This window comes from Podarcis tiliguerta (genome assembly GCF_965153285.1).
Source record: "Podarcis tiliguerta genome assembly, chromosome: 1".
NCBI lineage: Eukaryota > Metazoa > Chordata > Lepidosauria > Squamata > Lacertidae > Podarcis > Podarcis tiliguerta.
Window position 1 is genome coordinate 86,422,324 of NC_139534.1, and position 20,818 is coordinate 86,443,141.

At 44.0% G+C, this 20,818-nt stretch overlaps 2 protein-coding genes across 7 annotated transcripts in view; both read right to left on the minus strand.

Moving 5' to 3' along the window:
- The window catches only part of MYBPC3 (myosin binding protein C3), a 66,997-nt gene extending 64,561 nt beyond the window's left edge, over positions 1-2,436 (minus strand). For all 3 annotated transcript variants that reach the window (XM_083456640.1, XM_083456639.1, XM_083456638.1), the window contains exon 1: positions 2,250-2,436. In XM_083456640.1, coding sequence (XP_083312766.1) covers positions 2,250-2,274 — 25 coding nt within the window. In that variant the 5' untranslated portion in view covers positions 2,275-2,436. The remainder of the gene's footprint in view (positions 1-2,249) is intronic.
- Positions 2,437-8,331: 5,895 nt separating this feature from the next.
- The window catches only part of SPI1 (Spi-1 proto-oncogene), a 28,835-nt gene continuing 16,348 nt past the window's right edge, over positions 8,332-20,818 (minus strand). For 2 of the 4 annotated variants that reach the window (XM_083458059.1, XM_083458058.1), the window contains 3 exons: positions 15,206-15,426; positions 11,614-11,767; positions 8,332-9,141 (listed from right to left, as the gene is read on the minus strand). In XM_083458059.1, coding sequence (XP_083314185.1) covers positions 8,825-9,141; positions 11,614-11,767; positions 15,206-15,426 — 692 coding nt within the window. In that variant the 3' untranslated portion in view covers positions 8,332-8,824. The remainder of the gene's footprint in view (positions 9,142-11,613; positions 11,768-15,205; positions 15,427-20,818) is intronic. The other 2 variants (XM_083458060.1, XM_083458061.1) reach the window with 2 other exon arrangements.

Consider the following 20,818-nt stretch of genomic DNA (forward strand, 5'->3'; position numbering starts at 1 on the left):
ATCCAAGGTCAGACTATTTCTCCATCTGGATTATGACTATCTGCTCTGACTGACAATAGTTCTCTAGAGCTCTTGGCAGACATATTTCTCATCACTTGCTAACGGAGCATTTTAACTGGAGGGCTCTTGCAAAACATGGGCTTAGCATTTGGTTCCACAATGCTTGGGATAACATGACAGGTCAAGCTCAGAGAAGCAATGACATAGTTCCCATAGACTAGGAACTGATTCAGATTTTAGGACAGCAGACTAAATTCCCTTAGGATCCCAGATATATTTCCCTATTGTTTAAGTTATCTGCAAGTTGAATGTACATACTGTATAAGGAACAGCTTCAGTCTTCCCTGTTCACACCAGTAGGTGTTCACATTTTGTGTGTGTCCCTGCCTTCTAATTTGTTGATTGAATTATGCTGATTAAGTTGCAACTGGGCATGCACACAGATAGCTTGCAGGCACACACTGTCTTAAAAAAACAACACCCCCATGCGTGCAAAAGCATACAGTAAGGCAACTGTAAATTCTCAGCACACAAGTTTTAATGTGGTTTGCTTCTGCTTTTTTGGTCTTGTGCAATCTGAGGGATCAAAAGGAAAAGAAAAAAAGCTCCTCCTTCAAGAGCCCTGGGAATAGAAATGAAAGGGACTGTAAATTCTTAGCACACACATTTCAAGGATGATGGGACTTGTAGTACACAAAATCTGGAAGGTACCATACTGGCTACCTCTAGTTTACTGCAAAGTGTGAACAGGACCATTACAATCAAAGCTCTTCACCATTAAGTGTGCATGGTGAAGAACTATGGTAAGTCACAGCCCTCTGACAAAATCATCTATAATAAACAGATTTACATAACCATATGTACTTATACATCACACTTTATGTATATGCATACAGCCTTTTTCAGATACCTTTTAAAAACATAATGTGTGAGGCAGCTTAAGTCACACAAATCATATATTTCAAGCATACTTACATGCAAACAAGGCAAAAGGATACAACCTGTTAACACAGCAAACACTGTATCAAGTGTGTGTGTGTGTGTGTGTGTGTGTGTGTGTGTGTGTGTGTAGCTAGACAGACAGACAGATAGAACGACACAGAAGAAAGTGCAATATTCAGAAGCACTATATGGAAAAAATCTAATTTAAATCAGGGAAATATCAGATGTTGGATGACTGTACTTTCTCTGTTTACCAGCTGCTTGGAAATGAAAAAGAGACTAGCCTTATTCACTAGCGTTTGTATTCTGGCAAACATTAAACAATTAATTATATAAAACATTTCAAATGCAACAATGAATGCCACCTTCTCCAGTCATTATATTACAGAGACAGAACTTGAGAAGAGTGTATGAATACTGTTTTCAGAACAGCAGTTGTTAAATACTTATAGGTAAGGTCAGTACTTTTTTTCTTTAAAAAAAAATGTTTAGGGGTACTCTCATTTTCCTACTCATATTTCAATACTGCCCCTCAATGAGGCCAAACGTAGATTCACAAAATGTTTAGGGGTATACGTACCCCTGCGTCACCCCAGAAAAAAGGCACTGGGTAAGGTCCAAAATTATTTAGATGCTGCAGTTGTAGACAATTAAAAGAAGATGAATATTTAAACCATAAATTTTGTTTTCTTTCTCTGCACTACCCAGGCTTTCAGAGAAGATATAAAAGTGACTTTCCTGGTGACAAAATCTATTCTGAGCCTATACCACCTTTCAAAGAGGAGGAAGGATATACATTTACTGTTTAGGGATCTCAGAGCGGAAGACAAGAACCAATCTTATAGAGGAAAATGCCTCGTTTTCTCATTCAGCTGTAAACTTACATTTGCCTGAAAGAAAGTGATGGAGAAAAAATAACAACAATGGGAGTCACTTTTCTCCCCCACAAAGAACGCTTCCAAGAGACGTACCACACCCTGCTTCCTCCAACTTGAAGGTGATGAGGAGAACCTAAGAACTGGGAAATGAAAACTATTTTACTTTTGCCCTTCTTGATTAGATGTTTGTGTGGTGGTGATATGTGTTTGTTTAAATGAAGCTAATCCCAGTTAATTTAATTATCCTTGAATTAGGCTTCTATGCGCTTACTTCAAAAGAAAGCCACCTGTTTGTTTCCCCCTCAGTACAGTTGTTGCTAAGGCATCTTGTTTCACTGCCTGATGAGGAAACCTGCTCCACCTAGCAGTCTCTCTCCCAAAGAGGAAGGCAATGTTCATTTTTTCCCTGTCTCTAGTTGAAGTCCTTACCTGGTTTCTTTACAGGTTCTGGCATCTTAAGGCTGGCTCACCAGGAGCTGACTGAGACTGCAAGGAGACTGAATGACTTCCAAGCCCCCCTGCTAAAGAAATACTACTGGGATGCCCCCTCCTGCTCCTCCCTCTTGTTCCCCAACTGTTGTCAGCACCACTACCTTATCAACAGCACAGAGCACTTGACAGAATTCTTCCAGCCAGGATAAATATAGCTGGGTACCATGCGTCAGGGAGTGTGAACCACTCAAGAACAGGCCCTGCTGCTCATTTGATGGAAGACAAATTCAAGCGCACACCATGATGCTCTTTGCCTCACCCTCTCTGCCACATGCAATTTGCATATTTATATGTGACCACGCACACTGAACCTCTAAATACACTGGTTTCTTCCAGGCAACGCTGCTTATTGGGCACCATCTTGACTTGTTTGCACGAAGCTTGTGAGGAGGTCAGATAACATCAGCTGTTGAGCATTCATTCTGATTTCTTTACAAGGAAGTTGTATGATGTTGCACCAAGCAATTGTTTTCCTACACTTTCCAGTACATTTCCCCATGCATTGCAAGAAGTAAAAGAAAATTCTTTTGGAGGGGGGTACATGGTTTTTTTTGGGGGGGGGACGCGGGTGGCGCTGTGGGTAAAAGCCTCAGCGCCTAGGGCTTGCCGATCGAAAGGTCGGTGGTTCGAATCCCCGCGGCGGGGTGCGCTCCCGTTGTTCGGTCCCAGCGCCTGCCAACCTAGCAGTTCGAAAGCACCCCCGGGTGCAAGTAGATAAATAGGGACCGCTTACCAGCGGGAAGGTTTCCGTGTGCAGCTCTGGCTCGCCAGAGCAGCGATGTCACGCTGGCCACGTGACCTGGAAGTGTCTTCGGACAGCGCTGGCCCCCGGCCTCTTGAGTGAGATGGGCGCACAACCCTAGAGTCTGGCAAGACTGGCCCATATGGGCAGGGGTACCTTTACCTTTACCTTTACATGGGTTTTTTATGTGGAAGACAGTCAGAGGAACTTTAATTGCACAACCTGAATTTGCCGGCATGTGGCTTAATCACATCCAAAAATAGTGACAGCCTGGAAGTGCCCACTATGGGCATGATCCAGCCAAAGTTAGGCATTTTCAAGTCCCCTTCATTTAAATGGGAGAGGTGATGAGTGAATGCTCAAATCTCTCCCGCTGAAATCAATGGGATAGAAACAGGCTTAATGTTGGCTGAATTGTCTTCTTTGTTTTTGGAACGACAGTGACAAATGGTAGACTTGGGTGCCCAACCCTGACCATCAGCAGCGTCCTGACTTTGCAGCACAGTTGAAAGAGAGTTGACTCCCAAAGCTCGAACAGACTTGCATGGGAGAGGAGTATAACAGGGGTTCACTCAGGAAGAGTGTTGGGTGTCTATGATCCACACATTATAAAAACTTATATCAACCTTGTAGATTGCTGTCAGGCTTTTATCAAAAGTTAAGTTTACTTTTCATGCTTGCAAAAGTTTTCCTCTCTTTGTGCATTGGCACTTGAACACAAAGAATGACAGTGGCCTCATTTTTGCCTAGCATAAGGTTTCTTCTTTTGAAAGTGAACCTGTAAAACGTGGTTTAGGACTGAGTTAGGGGTTTTTTCATATCTACCCTGCCAATGCAGACTCCTCTTAAATAGTTTAACTCCACCTCCCTCCATTATGAAGATTGGGCTGTGAACTGGCAAGCAGCCCAATCACATTTGTGGCTCTTATATAAACTTCTCAGCTGTTCTGTTTTAAAACACATATTTATTTCTTTGGCTCAGATCTCGTCCTCATGCTCAAAGGACACATGGACAAGGAATGATTTATGCCCCCCCTGCCCCCCGCTGCTACTGTGCTTCTAGCTACCAGATGGCAGCATTGTAATGATAATACATATTACCCAGTCTGTGCTGAGGCTCCTTCACAGACATACTCCGATTTTCAGAGCTCACTCTTCTCCCTTTGTAAGGAGTTTTGAGGTCATTAACTGGACACTGAACTTTATAAGGTTTGCTTCAAGACATCAGAATCCGCCTCGGTGCAATGGATAACATTTCTTTTGCCACCCAGACATTGACCACACATAGTGGCATATTATCACGGCTAAGAGACTGAGCTATGAATCTCAAAGTTCCCCACTCAAATCTTGTTTCTGTCAGGAACTCAGTGGCTTTTTCCAAACCACTCGTCCCCAGCCTCAACCCCACTACCTAAAAATAAAAAATGGGGGGGGGGTAATAATGCTGATTTACCTTACACTTAAGGTTAAGGATTATAAGTAGATAATGCATATGAGGCATTTTGAGCACTTGAAAGTGATGTAAAATTTTACGAAATTATTGCTATTAATTATTACTATTGAATCAATTAAGTATTTTAAATTTGTTGTTAGCCGCCCTGAGCCTAGTTTTCTGAACCGGGAAGGACGGGGTATACATTTATTCACTTATTATTTGTTGTTGTTATTTATTTATTACATTTATATAGCTGCCACATAACATCTGCCGCAAAGCAAAAGAATACAACATTAAATTAAAATACAGTATAAAATAAGGGGGGGGGGAGTATAATAAATTATTTTTGAGAAGCTGAAACACGATGAAAACAGTTTAAAACTCAATTTAAAACAGAGAGGCCTAGGTCTGAGTGAATAAAGAGTGCTTCACCTGAAAAGTCAATGAAGATGGTGCCAGACAAAACTCCCAGGGATAGAGTGCTATTACCAAAAAGGTTACCCTACTTACTTGGTTTGGTGGAGACCCCTGGAGTATGACTCTTTCCAGGGGACTATAGGTGAGAAAAGGCTGTCATGTAAAGAGCAAAGCTGCTTGGGAACAGCATATTAGCTAGATAAGAAAACGCTTGGAGTCGAAGAGTTGGACTACCATGTCCAAAATGGCCAGCAACAGGAACTCAGACCAGGCAAGACAGTGACCCCAACTTCCCAGAAAATGACTCTTAAGCCACCAGAAGCAGTAGGTCTTAGGTGAGCCTTAATCTTCTGGGGCCTAGCTCAAATCTGTCAATTTCTTGCCACTCTCATTGCAGCAGGTGAGCTTGCAGAGCCTAGTTGATATCACCACCCCCAGGGCACAAGGGCCTCCTGCTATTACTCACAGGCCAGGTGGAACAGATGGAAAGGCCCGGTCCTGCTGCTCAGAAGTGAGAAGAGTTGGCAATTGCTTGCTGTCTGTTGGACTTGGCTAGATGTCCTATACAGTATTCTTTGCATTTAAGTATGGTGCTGCAGATCCCTGGTGCTACATGGATTCTGTAAGTCCTTTCCCCCTTCCCCTAAAGCAATAACTTACCCAGGTAGTGGGGGTTACAACAATACTCCCAGGATCCCAGCAAATCATCTTTCTCTACCAGGCGCTGGGGCTAGTCTCAGAATTCCTGGCTAGAAGCTTTATCATTTTTGCCACAGATTCCAAACCTTTGTAGAAAGAGAGAATCTGACAGATTCTGGGAGTGCCTGCCTCAATGTAGTCATCTTCCCAAGGGATTTGGTAGCAATGGGAGGCAGCAGAGGTCAGTGCTTTGCTTCAAACCTTTTGCAAGAATTGCAGTTAAACACTTGCAAGCAGGAGTGCCAACCTGAATAAAATATGGAGGGGGGGCAGGTAAGCCCCACCCCACACTATCGATAACATGATGCGCTGCACACACACTATTTGAATGGCAATGCCCATCAACTTGGAGGGGCAGCCCCCTCAAATATTTTATTGTGGGGGAAGCCCCCTTAGCCCCTTGGAGTTGGCTCCTCTACTTGCAAAAGTCTGAGAACTGTTGAGGCTGCAATCCTGTACATACTTACCAGGAAGCAATCTCATGGAATTCAGTGGGGCTCACTTCCTTCCATTTGTTTATGCCCATCTTAAAAGCTTGCAAATTGCATTCTGGTTACTTCTCAACTAACGTTACCAACAGCAGGGTGAAAGGAAGTCCTTGCCTCAGTGTTAGACTTCAGGCTTTCTGTCACAGTTCCTGTATCATGCGTGCGTTACGTCTGCAACTGAACAAGGCATTTGCCTTTTTTGGAAGAAATTTATATTGCTGACTCATACATAACATGTAATCCATTATAACCCCAAGGTCTTCCTCAAGAAGGTTGTTTGTTCCAATGTGTGAAATGGGAATTGTGAAAGTAATAGACATCGATGCTCTAAGAACACAGGAAGCACTTTGCTGGGGTGTTGCTTGTCCGAAGCATTTGTTCCACAGAAGTGTAAACTCTTTGATGTGTTGTTTCTCAAACAAGCTTTGCTCCAGTTGGAATCCTTAAGTGGTTCCTCATTAATCTCTAGTCAAGGTGTGGACACCTTTGCACAGGGTAAAGACATCCCTGCCCCATCAACGTCCCCTTGTGCAAAGGTGTCCACACCTTGACAACACTAATGAATATAGGAGAGTGGAATGTGTGTGTAAGGTCAGGTGGAAAAGATGCTCCAGCTCTGCTACTGCTGTGGCTGCTCTGGCTTGTCATAATGGTACAGTGGTAAAGTGTATACAGCCTGAGGGCTGGGTCTGTAGCACATTATCTGCACATCAGGTCCTCCCTTAAAGAGGGCATGTATTGCGGTGAGACCTGGACAACCGACTCCCTGTGTTGTGGGTGGGTACGAGTGGTCAGCCACAACACCTGATTGGTAGGTCCCTTGTAGCTGGGTGCAATCTGGCAATGGGACGCAGTCCAAACAGTTTGAGGGACCTATTTATCCCATGCACATGACCCAGAGCTTCCTCTTTCGGCCCACGCATTCGGAACACCCGCCCACCTCTCCCTATTTTTAGGGCTTTGCGCTTGACCTTGCTATGCCGTCGTGTGTCGTCTGTCGTTGGGACAGGGGCACGGCAGGAATTTTCCCACTTTGCTGATTGGCTGTTGCCATTTGGGTTTCTTCTACCGCTTAGCAAATCGTCACAATTTGTAAGGTTGAGGATAGGCTCTGGTTCTGGTGATAGGGATGGGAGAATGCTCTCACCATCCCTATTTGAAGGGTATTCCGCTAAAGGAATCCAGGGACTCGATGGTTTGGTCAACCCCTGAGAGGGGGTTGTGCCTGAGTCCAGGGGGACATTTGGGTGGCAGAGTTAGCCCGTTCCCGGATTTCCGCTTATCCAGGTGTTCACCCTTGGCTGACCTATGCTGGAACCCTGGGTCAGCGCTACCTGCATGGCAGGGAGCTAGTCAAACCAGAGCCTATGCAACCATTCACTTTCTGTAATCAATAAAGTTGTGGCCTAAATTCTGCCAAAAACCAAAACCAAAATTTGAGACAAGTGTGAATTTATTTAGGGGGGAGGTTTCTGGGTCTGAACATGCAAAAAGAAAACCCTAGGTACAAACCTTGCTATCTCCATGTCCAGACAGTGCAGGGAAGGAGCCTTGTGTGGAAAACCCCTTAAGAGTGTACACAATACTGCTGGTATTGGACCACTGCTTTGACTTAGTATACAGTGGTACCTCGGGTTAAGTACTTAATTCATTCCGGAGGTGCGTTCTTAACCTGAAACTGTTTTTAACCTGAAGCACCACTTTAGCTAATGGGGCCTCCTGCTGCTGAGCCGCCGGAGCACGATTTCTGTTCTCATCCTGAAGCAAAGTTCTATTTCTGGGTTAGCAGAGTCTGTAACCTGAAGCGTATGTAATCTGAAGCGTATGTAACCCGAGGTACCACTGTACTATAAGTCAACTCCCTATGTTCTTATGGATCTTTCATTGCTATGGTATTCTTACTGGGAATCATTTTTCCTTTACAGTTTTTTTAAAGGGGGGAAAAGGGAGAATATGAGAGTTAAACCAACACTTTAACAACCTGACGATTGCCACTGATGAATCATATATCAGGAAACTGTGAAAATAAAAACCTGAAATCATCATATATTTCGTTCTAAGTAAATGAATAATTCCACATTACAATTTAATCATTTTATACTTGAATGATTAATAATAAATCTGGGCTGCAGATATGCACCATTACAAATTAATTAATAATAAGTCTGTGTTGTGGATAGATACTCAATGATGGCAAGACTTACTCATGAGCCATTACAGATTAATTCAGGAATACGCTTTTCTTAAACCTGATTTTATTAAATATTTACACGTTATTAATATTTGCACAGTAAGATATTCCCAAGATCTGCAAACTTCTCTCTAGCCATGGAGAACTATAGCAGAGCCTGTATTAATGCTAGTTTTAAGCTGTAAGCTAAGGCAGAGTCTTTGAAGGTGAAATGCGACTTGCCTGTGAAGGACAAAAAACTTCGTCAGCTGCAAATTTTAATTACAGCACAATGAAATATTTTCTGAAAATAATATATCTATACATTCCCTTAAAAAAAGAAAAATCCCTGTGGTGTCCAACCTGTTGCATTTGGGTTCTGTAGGAATTTCAAAGCTGAAGAAGGGAATTCGTACCAGAAACACTGTTGAAATTTCGCCTCAATGAGATAGAGATGAGGGCTTTGGAAGCATAGTGAAAGATGTGTTTGGTAACCTCTGCTGCTAAGTCCAACTCATGTGTCTTTATTATCTGGCTTTTCATTATTCCGGGGTCTCTCCTTCAAAGACTATAGTGCTTCCTATCCATACCACTCCTTCCCATCACCTCTCCACTAAACTGATAGGTCAACTTCTTCTTGACCTTCTTGACCTCCCCAGTCTTGCCGTAGTTTCTCAGTGCCCGTGCCATCTTCTGGTAGGTCATTTTCTTGCGGTTGCCTTTCTGAATGCCCCAGCGGTGAGCCAGTGCTTCTTTGTGCTTGGAGGAGAACTGGAAAGTGCCCTTATCCTTATCCACCCACCAGATGCTATCTTTCATATCTCCACTTCGAAGCAGGTCAAGAAGAAACTGGTACAGTCGGATTTTCTTTTTGCTGCCTGTAGGAAGAAATAAAGTAAGCCGCGTCTGAAGATGGAAAAGGAGCCAAAACTTCACATCTTTTAAAGAAGATTCCCGGGATTTTTCTTCTTCTCATTCCCTCTTCTAGAAAAAAAGGCCACCTATTTGCGGCTGCTGCTATCCCCCACCCCAGCCCAGAACAACGCTAGATTCAGAGCACTGGAAGAGGCTGCAAAACTGCCATCATAGTTGCTACTGATTCCACTTGCAGCCAATGCACAAACACAAAAACTTACAAAAAGTGAACGGCACAATATTACTGCCACTGCTGAATGGGGAGTACCACCCTCAAGAAACAATTAGAGAAACTCTCTTCATGATGAGGTAATTCGGTTAAACGGTTCCCCCCAATTTCTCTCCACACAAATGACGTGGGGAATTTTGAGAGGCAAATTGCACACAGCTCTAGTGAGGACCTTAGAAACTGCTTTATACCAAATGAGACAATTTGTTGAAGTGTTGTCTAAAATGACTGACTGCAGCTCTCCAGGGTTTCAGACAGGAGTCTAAGTCCTATGTAGGGATGCCAGGATTGAACCCGGAATTTTTGCATGTGCAGCAAGAGATGGCAAGGGATTCACTCAAGAAAGCAGGAGGTTTTCAGTATAGATGAGTTGGAAGAAGGAAGTATGGCCATTGGCAGGCTAGAGAAGGAAATAAGGACAGAAAGGTAGAATGGGGCAAGGTGTTGATTAGGGATGGTAGGGAATTTTGCAATAATCAAACAGGGACACGAGTTCTGCAGCAGTTCACTCACTTACCAGGCAAGCTGGTTGTTTTTATTGATATCACACACACACACACACACACACACACACACACACAAAATCTGATGGAATGAGCAATGCTGCTTCCTTAAAACCTTGCCATATTGGACAATGATTTCTTAAACTAACGTTACTCTCTTTATTGTCATTGTTTTGGTTGTGCAATTCAGATATGCTGAAGTTTATTTCCCATTGAACTCTATTTTAATTGAGGTGACAATGGTAACCATTAACATTCATTGTTGTATTTCTTACCCTGTTTCCCTACTTAAATAGTTCTGCATTGCATCATTGTGTGTGGGAATGTTTGGGCAGCGAGTCAAAGTAATAACATTGAATGGGAGTAGTTTTATAAACACATATGCATTCTTAAAAAAAGAGAAAGATTATTCTCTGAGTTTCTCCGAGCGTCTCATACATTGCTGCACAAAAGCTATGTCAGTTTCACTATTGCAAAATGCTAAGGAAAAATCCACCCATCCAGCCTCTGCAACATTTCATTGGGTGGAGGGAGACGTTACCCCATCTGTGTACTTTGTGTCCTTCCTTTCATCATCATCAGTGAACATTCTGTACCAGACTCACACACATGCACTGGCGGAGAAAGAGCAGGGCAGGGGGAGCGCACCGCCCCTGGCAGCGCGATCCTGGTGGCGTCCCGCCCACTCTGGGTGCCACACCCCTGCAGGTGGCACACACACACACACACCCGGGATGTGCGCCAGCCACGCCCCAGCCTGCTCTCTGCCCCCCGGTGCCGGAGCATGAAGCTCCGCCGCTGCACACATGCCATAATCCAAAATATAGGTCAGTTTAAAATGCTGCTTTCTTTGCATTTTGCAGCAATTGCCTTGCCATCTTTTCTTCTGCATGAGGAAGGGGAGTCAATAGAGATTTGTTGCTGTGTTACAATGCCCATTCCCGTCAGGGATGTCTTGCTAGTGACCCCTGTCATTTACATGCAGGCAATGTTTTTATATCTTTAGATTTGTTTCCCATTCCAAGTAAATATGGCTTAAAGTAAAACTGCTGTGGGGGGACGGGGACGGCTGCTTGATGATGGGCAATCAATAGCAGTAGCAGTATTGTAAATAGTGAAAATATAGGAATATAATGATATCCGTTATGTAAAAGGGGAACATGCTACCGTCAAGAGAATAACAAGTAATATTATTTTTGCAAATCACCATGTCAGGCTGGGATGCTCCAAATTTGATGAAATGTGAACCACAACAGACCAAGGTAAAGGTAAAGGTAAAGGTACCCCTGCCTGTACGGGCCAGTCTTGACAGACTCTAGGGTTGTGCGCCCATCTCACTTAAGAGGCCGAGGGCCAGCGCTGTCCGGAGACACTTCGGGTCACGTGGCCAGCGTGACAAAGCTGCATCTGGTGAGCCAGCGCAGCACACGGAAATGCCGTTTACCTTCCCGCCAGTAAGCAGTCCCTATTTATCTACTTGCACTTTGACATGCTTTCGAACTGCTAGGTTGGCAGGCGCTGGGACCGAGCAACGGGAGCGCACCCCACCGCGGAGATTCGAACCGCCGACCTTTCGATCGACAAGCCCTAGGCACTGAGGCTTTTACCCACAGCGCCACCCACGTCCCCGCGCCACCCGCGCCCCAACCAAAAGATGAACTGGTACACAACAGTGAGTTGCACCCCTAGTGCTGACCACCTACCTGCTTCTCCACTTATAATCCCAGGGCCAGGTTCCCGAACATCAGTCTCCCCATCTGATACTTCCAGTGGTGGACTCTGTCTGTCTGGATCTTCGTCATCAGAACTGCGGTGGTGAGAGGGATACACACACACGGTACGAGGCACAAATGTAACCTGTCAGAAGCACACACAAAAAAAGGATTGGGGATAAAGGATTGTGGTGGGAATGGAAAATACTCCAAGTAAAGAAGGTGGATGTCGCAGCAAGAGTGACACGGGAAATTAAAGAACTCTCAGTCAATCACATTTAAGCTATTTCTTTTCATTACCATGCTCAGGATCCATACAGACAAACAACAACAACAACAACAACAACAACAACAACAATAATAGTACCCCGCCCATCTGGCTGGGTTTCTCCAGCAACTCTGGGCAGCTTCCAACAAAATAAGGTAAAGGTAAAGGTACCCCTGCCCGTACGGGCCAGTCTTGCCAGACTCTAGGGTTGTGCGCCCATTTCACTCAAAGAGGCCGAGGGCCAGCGCTGTCCGAAGACACTTCCGGGTCACGTGGCCAGCGTGACATCGCTGCTCTGATGAGCCAGAGCCGCACACGGAAACGCCGTTTACCTTCCCGCTAGTAAGCGGTCCCTATTTATCTACTTGCACCCAGGGGTGCTTTCGAACTGCTAGGTTGGCAGACGCTGGGACCGAACAGTGGGAGCGCACCCCGCCGCGGGGATTCGAACCGCCGACCTTTCAATTGGCAAGCCCTAGGCGCTGAGGCTTTAACCCACAGCGCCACCCGCGACCTTTCCAACAAAATAATATACTAAAAGGGTCTTGTAGCACTGTGAGCATGCTTTGAGCTCTCTTCTTAGTGTAGATGTGGCCCTTTCTTACAAACAACTCATGAGCAGTTCAGAAATATGTCATTTTGATTGGCGTGCCAACTCACAGGTGCATTTACCTGCAAAAAAGGCACAGTAGTGTTCGCTGGGGAAAACAGAGAGAGAGAGAGAGAACTGTTTAATTTGTCTATAAAAGCAAATGCCTGATCCTTGTCTTTGGTCATATGTACAAGAAATATGTCACAAGTGTGTTTGGAACAAAGAGGGACAGAAAGGGCACCTTGAAAGATAAGATAAGTAATGGAACTTTGCCCATGAATTCGGTTGCCCAGTAGGTCAGGCATTGGACATCTGATGTTTTTCTGTTGATGTTATTCCGAAATGCCTCAGTAAAGAATGTGCAATTATGTTGCTTCAGGGGCACAGCAACAAGCGGTTAATGACTTGGCAAATTGTCTGGAGATGAGTAAGGTTGGAAGGGCTGGGATTGGGTAACTGTGTGTGCACATTTCCTGCCAAATATTCAAGGGTAAAACTACTGACCTTATCCACTGAGTCACACTGAGCACCTTATAGTTAAACAAAACTGCAGCCTTAGAGATGGGGTGTGTGTTTGTTAGTAGAGAGGCAAGGGAAGTTGAGAGTTTCATGCATTTTTATAAGTTATTTTAACTAATATATGTTTCTGATGAAGGGTGTAATAAAAATAAAAATAAAAATATCTCTCTGCCAAGAGAGAAAACAATGTTGCCTGTGAAATTTTGCCCCTCATGCAGCCAGCCTGTCTTTTCCCCTTCTAGCATCATTTACTGAGGTGATAGCAAGTGGAATATTAATTTTCAAGAGGTTTCAATTAAAGCTATTGTGGGTTTCACATCTGGGCTGAGCAGCAGCAAGATAATGTAACTGTTTCACTGTGCCATGTGAGTAACATGTTTATTCTCCCTCACATAGAACTGCAGATCTGCTTTTCTATGAAAGCTCTTAGAGGCAATGAAAATGTATTCCTTCACCAGCAATGCCAAGTGGGAAGGAGTGCAGATAAAGTTAGTGTGATGCCCTAAGGCACAAGAGGATTCAGTGAGTGTGGAGTTAAGAAACTCTGTTTTAATTTGTAATATTTACAAACAAACACACAGCCAGTTTCTGAGGGCCTACATGCTATTTTACTATATATTTTGTAAAATTTATATGCAACTTGATTGCAAAAAAGACAACAACCCTCAAAGTGGTTGAAACCTCGAAGTGGTTATGTTACGTTACGTTACGTTACGTCATGAGGAGTTCTAGGTAGGTGGGTGCATGGCAGATTTCCTTCGAGACTGCATCGCGCAAGGAAAGGATGTTTAACTCTGTCCTGCCTAGCTGCTCTTCTTGTGTGCTCATATTATTTATTTATAAGGTTTCTGCTCCACTTTTTCCTTTTTTAAATCAATTTCAATTTACAGTCCAAAAATATTAGTGCCTTTCCTCTTTTTGGTGAGCTGGTGTTCTCTGCCATGGAAAGGAAATCCCCATCTCTACAACAGAGTAGCCATAACAGTTTGGTTACACCCAACAGTGGTCACTGAATCCAGCTGCTCTCTGAGTCACCATGTAGGCAAAACCAAGGTTGTTTTTTTCTGGGGGGTACAGGGGTATGCATACCCCTCAACATTCTGTGAATCTAAGTTTGGCCTCATTGAGGGGCAGTATTTCAATATGAGTAGGAAAATGAGAGTACCCCTAAACATTTTGTTTAGGAAAAAAGCACTGGGCAAAACATTCTACAGTGGTACCTCTGGTTACGTACTTAACTCGTTCCGGAGGTCTGTTCTTAACCTGAAACTGTTCTTAACCTGAATCACCACTTTAGCTAATGGGGCCTCCCGCTGCCGCCGCGCCACTGGAGCACAATTTCTGTTCTCATCCTGAAGCAAAGTTCTTAACCAGAGGTATTATTTCTGGGTTAGCGGAGTCTGTAACCTGAAGTGTATGTAACCTGAAACACATGTAACCCGAGGTACCGCTGTACTTCTCTTTGCAAGCCTACTAAGGCTGGGTAGGAGGGAAGGCATGGGGGGGGGGGTAAGCTTAGCGATGTGTGGGATTTGGATTGGATTGGATAAAAGAAATGTCATGCAACTCCTTCCATCCTGTCATTTCCCCATAAGGAGCCAATGGGCATTTCCCTTCTGGAGCTAATAGCACCTTCAGGGGGGTGATTATTGTTGGGACAGGAGCAAGGAAGAAAGGGGTTATTAAAACTTCTATGCCCTAGAGCAGGCATGGCCAAACTTGGCCCTCCAGCTGTTTTAGGACTACAACTCCTATCATCCCTAGCTACCGGGACTAGTGGTCAGGGATGATGGGAATTGTAGTCCCAAAACACTTGGAGGGCCAAGTTTGGCCATGCCTGCCCTAGAGTCTGGGTCCTAATGTCCTCATGCCTACTGTTTCTAGTAAAAAAATAAGTATGCAACTTCAAGTGCTGCATTTAATTTGGCTCTTGAAGTGACAGCTTGTATTGTGTTGTTGTTAAAGTCAAGGGAAGGCTACAAACTATTGCAGGCAACATCTATCTCAACCCTCATTTGGTTCATCTATGTCAGTATCATGGTTTGATTGTACAACAACAGTTTCTACTGTGGATCAGATTTTCCATAACCTTTCCTGCCAGGGTCTCTTCTCCCTCATACTGAAACCTGATGTTCAGAAAAGAAAAAGAAAAGAAAAGCGATAAGGCATTTCTGCAGATGTACGTAACAAGGTGCTGCTTGTACCTGATGGTTGTGGTTGATCCCAAAGTGTGTGGCAGGGATCCCAGGATCTAGAACATGCATCTGTTCTATCTCCATATGCCGGTACAGCTGCTGCAACTGAGGTGGCTGGACGCTTTGGAGCTCTGCAAAGTGGTTGTCCCCAAAGGTCTCAAACTCCGGGTGCAGGTGGTGGGGGTGATATTCCCAGCAGTGGTCTGATGGACATAAAAACAATTCACCTGCTAAACACAGAAGCAAATCATTCAGTTCTCTGTTTATGAACAGTACCAAGGAGCTAGCTACAACTCTTTCCAGTATCGTTCAACATGGATCTTGTTTCCAGACAAACACGTGGAATTTGAACTGGATCTTGTTATCTGGGGCAGGATTTAGGTTTCTGCAGATCTCAACAGGTTTGAAACACAAACTCAGAGCAATGAGTCATTTGTGCGTGTGCGACTTACTGTTGGCAGTGAACAACAGCACTGCAATCATCAGCAGGCAGCTGTGAGCTGCTCACCACTTAAAATTCCCCACAGTGCTCTGATAAAGTGCCACTCTGGAGCATTGTTGGACATTTAAAAGGCAGTGGGCTCACCATCGCTCTCCACTGGATCAATCCTTGTTTGGTAGGCCCAAGCAAGTACAGGGAGCAGCACGACAGGCACTCAGTGCCTGGATCTCAGTTTTGATCCAGCAATTTGGAATGCACTGTCTTGTGTAGATGGATGACACTTATCTCTCTTTTTCGTTCCGCTCAGGTCGGGTGCTAAATCAGTTCTTGCCCATGGTAATGGATTGGGTGATGGCAAAACCCAAGTCAATGTATAGGTGCCATAACTGTGTGATCTGTCTGCCTGGTTGGGTAGTGTACAACATATTAGAGGGGGTTTCATGTTTAAGGAAGGAGTTTCATAGTATGGAGCTGCTTGGCCCCTAGAGAAACAAGAAGGCTCAGAACACTTTCTGTTGGCTTAGGGTGGTATGCCAATTATAGACCAATCTAGACCAGGGGTTGTCAACCTGGTCCCTACCGCCCTCTAGTGGGCCTTTCAGGATTCTAGGTGGGCGGTAGGGGGTTCTACGCCACAAGTTGAATCCTCCTTCCATCGAGCACTGGTGGGCAGTAAGGAAATTTTACTATCAAGAAAGATGCATCAGTGGGTGGTAGGTATAAAAAGGTTGACTACCCCTGATCTAGACAGAGAGAGCCTGGCTTCAGTGAGCTATGACCTTGTAACCTTCTGGTTGGAGTTATTCACTTGGACTGCCTTTGAATATGGTACAGAAATTTGAGTTGGTTGGAAACTTGAGCATGCTAACAGATCGGGTGTTAGAAACATCATATGCCAGTACTTTATTATCTTTGATGGATCCTGATTCATTTCCAAACCCAACTGAAAGTTCTGGTTCTTCCCAGCCCTCCAGTCCTGAGATCCTTCCAACTGGAGATGTTAGGGACTGAATCTGAAACTCCCTGTGCATGCAAAAGTGTTTTGCTACTAAGCTATGACACTTACACTCCTACACATTCTTTGCAATTCACAAATGTTCAGTGGTGGTGATTGTCTGTTTTCCCTCGCTTCTAGCTCCAGGGGTGCCAACCTGAATAAAATATTGGGGGGGCCCAGGTGAGTCCTGACCCACATAATCGATCACATGATACACACACACTATTTGAATGGCAATGCCCATCAACTTTGTTGGGGGCCCGGCCCAGCTCCCTCAAGTATTTTATTGTGGGGGCTGAAGCCCCTATGGCCTCTAGGAGTTGGTTCTTATGTCCAGCTCTAAAGATGGTGTGAAGAAAGGGTGAAGTTTTTGTTTGTTTGTTCTCCATTGAAATATCCCTACGAGTTGGGTGGCTTTTAAATGCCAGAGTCATTCTGAGAAATGTCATGTGAAATGAAAGAGGATGTGAGAGAACTGTTTGCTGTAGAGACATGGAAAGTGTTTGTCTAATGTAGTGAAAGGTTAAAGGAAGGACAAGACCCACTTCCCCTATCTCTACCCATGGGGTAGAGTAGTGGTATATTTGCTCCCCACTTCAGCTGTGTACACACTGTACATTTGAAGCCCATTCTTCCCTTCAAAGAATTCTGGGCAGTGTAGTTTACCCCTCAGAGAATTAAAATTCCCAGCAACCCTTAACAAACTGCAGTGCCCACAATTCTTTGAGGGAAATGATGTGTTCTGAATGTGCTTTAAATGTGTGTCCGCAGCAACATAGAAAATCATTCCTCGGGAGGACTTTTACATGTTTCTGTCTTTTATTAAATATTAGCTACTAGCTACCCAGAAATCATCCATATTTCTTATATTTCATTCTGAAATCAAAATGTGACTGTTGTCAGGTATGGTCGGCAAAATTCTTTGTGGCCTACCCCTCCCTCTTTCTAGGTGACTGCTACACGCGGGGTGTTTCTGTAACCCACTTCCTTCCTTCTTTAGAACTTCAAACAAAAGTTGGTCAGATTTTCATATTGACAGTAGTAACAAGATTTAACTCAAGAGGAGAGACTGAAGGATACAGAAAGTGGGAAGAGAAAGAACAACAACAAGAGAGAGAAATACAAATTAGCATGGACCTTTCTCTTTTCTCTTTCTTCAAAGAAGTCTAGTTCCTCTGTGTATATCATAGTTATTTGACAAGAGAACAACTCAGGTGGCTTGTTTCTCCCATGTGTTAATTAACAGGGCAACTGTTATGGGCAAAGGAGACTGGAGTTGGTGTGTGTGTGTGTGCGCGTGTGTGCGTGCGTGTGAGTAAGCCCCTCAGAAGCTTTGCTAAGTGGCAGTATATAAATCTCGCCTCTTAAGCAGGGCAAAATATTTTACACAAACAGTGTTTGAGGACATTTTACTACCCTAAGCCAAATTAAATGCATCTCGGAACAGTAAAATGTCTCAAAACAAATCCACATGTGTGGTGGCAGAATACATTAAGTTTGTCTGAGAATTCCCATCAAATGTTTTTCTATATTTTCCATTGGCTGTGATTGGGGTAGGGTGGGGAGCACTCCAGTGACAAAAATCAGTAGGTTTCTTGGGATTTGTTTTTGTCCCGGGCACCTTTGTATCTTTCAGAAAAATCTGAAATCTGGGCACTCATAGTTGCCTATCTGGGTCAGGGTGTGTTTTTTTGTTTGTTTTGCCTAGAACAAAATTATATTACCTTGGATGAAAAAGCACCCTAAATACAAAACTCGGGGTAGGTTTTTTTTGGTCCTACAGAAAGAAAACTGCAAATGACAAGTGTCTGAGCCTGACATTTGGGGACAATCTTTACTACCATGTAGTTGTCCCTTGTCCCCTAAGAGAGCTACTTTATTGTAGCATTCCTTCTGTGCAAATAATAAAATGAAAAGTGTTCCCGAGGCAGGGTTTTATTCCATGCACTTAAGAAGGTTTATATATTCATGTGCCTGTACACATCAGTCTTATGGGCTGACTGGATACAAAGGAGTGGTGGGAGGCACCAGCTGGGGAACCCCCAAGGGAACCCCCAGGGAAAGAAGGCTCAGATCCAGGGGACTGGCTGTGGGACAATGATGAGTGGTCAAAAGGAGAAGACTGGAAGGAGGAGGTGTCAGAAGCTGAAGGGGCAACAGGGTTTAGTGAGCAGGAAGAGTCTGTGGCAGAAAGCAGTCCAGGCTCAGAGGCAGACGTGGATGAGGGCCAAGAGGCAGAAATGAGGCAGCTGTTGAAGAAGCCAGAGAGTCTCCCCCTCCTGCCTCAACAAACTCCTCTTCCCCTTGGTGTCCTAGAACACGCAGAGAAATGGAAAGAGATTGGTTGTACACAGTCGCGATTTATGACTGCTTGGAGAAAATGCTGGAGAGGAGGGGAGAGGTGGGGACTTAGGCAGCTGTGGGAAGGCAGGGACCTTCAGTCCTCACAACTGCCTCATTGGGGCAATACCTACTGGGAAGAGTTGCTGTTATCACTAGGCCTGTGTTGTTTTGGCTTCTTTGAATAAAAAGTTAACTTCACTGACACCAGGTGTTTTATTGCTAACCTACGCTTGACTCCTTACAATCAGGATAACAGTGTGCAGATAAACCCATTTTAGTCTGACAGCTAAAGATGAACCAATTAAGGCAGGGATGGGGAACTTGTGTCCCTCCAGATGCTGTTGGACTCCAATGCACATCAACCCTAGCCAGTACGACCAACAGGATCAAAGATGATGGGAGTTGTAGTCCAGGAACACCTAAATCAAGACATTGCTCTTTTTTGTAGACACATGCATTATTCCTTAGCAGGAATGGAGAAACAGCCCATGATTTAGAGCTCCATTCCCTATTCTCTTCTATAAGGGCAGAACCTGTATTATTTCACAAGGCCAAGAAATTTTAGACACCACCACCTGAGTATTAGATACAACAACAATCTGCATATTAGATAGTTGGCTATCTAGCTATTTTTGCCAGTTTAGAAATGTGTGCTTTGTCTCTGTTCGCTTTTAAGTGGGTTTGAAATGCCTTTTTTATTTCAATTCAGTTGAAATGATGAGGTGGGATTTGATATGTCTTTTATCTGTTTTAAAACAATGTAAGGCTTTTTGGCTGATTAGAACGTGTTATATGCTGTTGTTTTAAGTTAAATATTTTTAGAAATCAGTTTTAGATGCTTCTATTAATTGCAAGCCGCCTTGAGAAAACTCTCTTTTGAAAGGCAATATATAGATTCTTCAGTAAATAAAACTGTGTTGTGTCTTTATAATTTCGTGAAGGCTCTGTAAAGGGAACTAGCAATAGCAAATGTTTGGGCACTACTTTAGGCCTTTTCACTCTCTTATCCTCTATGTGACTGTGTCCTCCATTGGAACAAGATGGTGGGGTCAACTCTAGTTGATTGAGTTCTCTTCTCCCTCTCAAAAAAGTTACAGTTTTGTGGAGGGGAATGCCAAATAGGGCTAAATGGTTAAAAGGATTTTTTTTCTTCCTAAGAAATAGCATTCATTAGCTTCTTGGAAACAGGAAAGCCACTCAGGAGAATAGTCACAAGAAGCTGGCCTACTCACTTCAAATATTGCTTAATGCAGCCATTTTAGTCATAGTGGAGATGGCGGAGGGAACACTTCCCTTCCTTTCTAACAGACATAGACTGCAGTCACACTAATCCATTTGTAGCACACACACACAAAATGTAGTTTTTCTCAATCCGGTATCATTCCTGTTTGTCCTCAACATGCTGCTTTCAATCTAGATTGAGTCTAGCTCTGCCATCCACAAGGATGGTTATGGTTTCTTGATACACCTTTGAAAATTCTCCCCTTGATTAGATTATCCACATCTTTTCCTCCCTGAACATGCCCCAGGTGAATAAAGAAGGAAGTGGTGATTGTGCTCTTGGTATACATCCACCAACAATGCCATTGGACAGGTGTGGATACGCCCCCTATTGTGGTTTTCAAATGGATACACTGCTAATACAGAATCAGTTTTAATAATTTCTCAGTATGTGCTTTTCAAGGGCAAAAATATATACAATAGATCAGGCATGGCCAAACTTGGCCCTCCAGATGCTTTGGGTCTACAACTCCCATCATCCCTAACTAACAGGACCAGTGGTCAGGGATGATGGGAATTGTAGTCCCAAAACATCTGGAGGGCCAAGTTTGGTGATGCC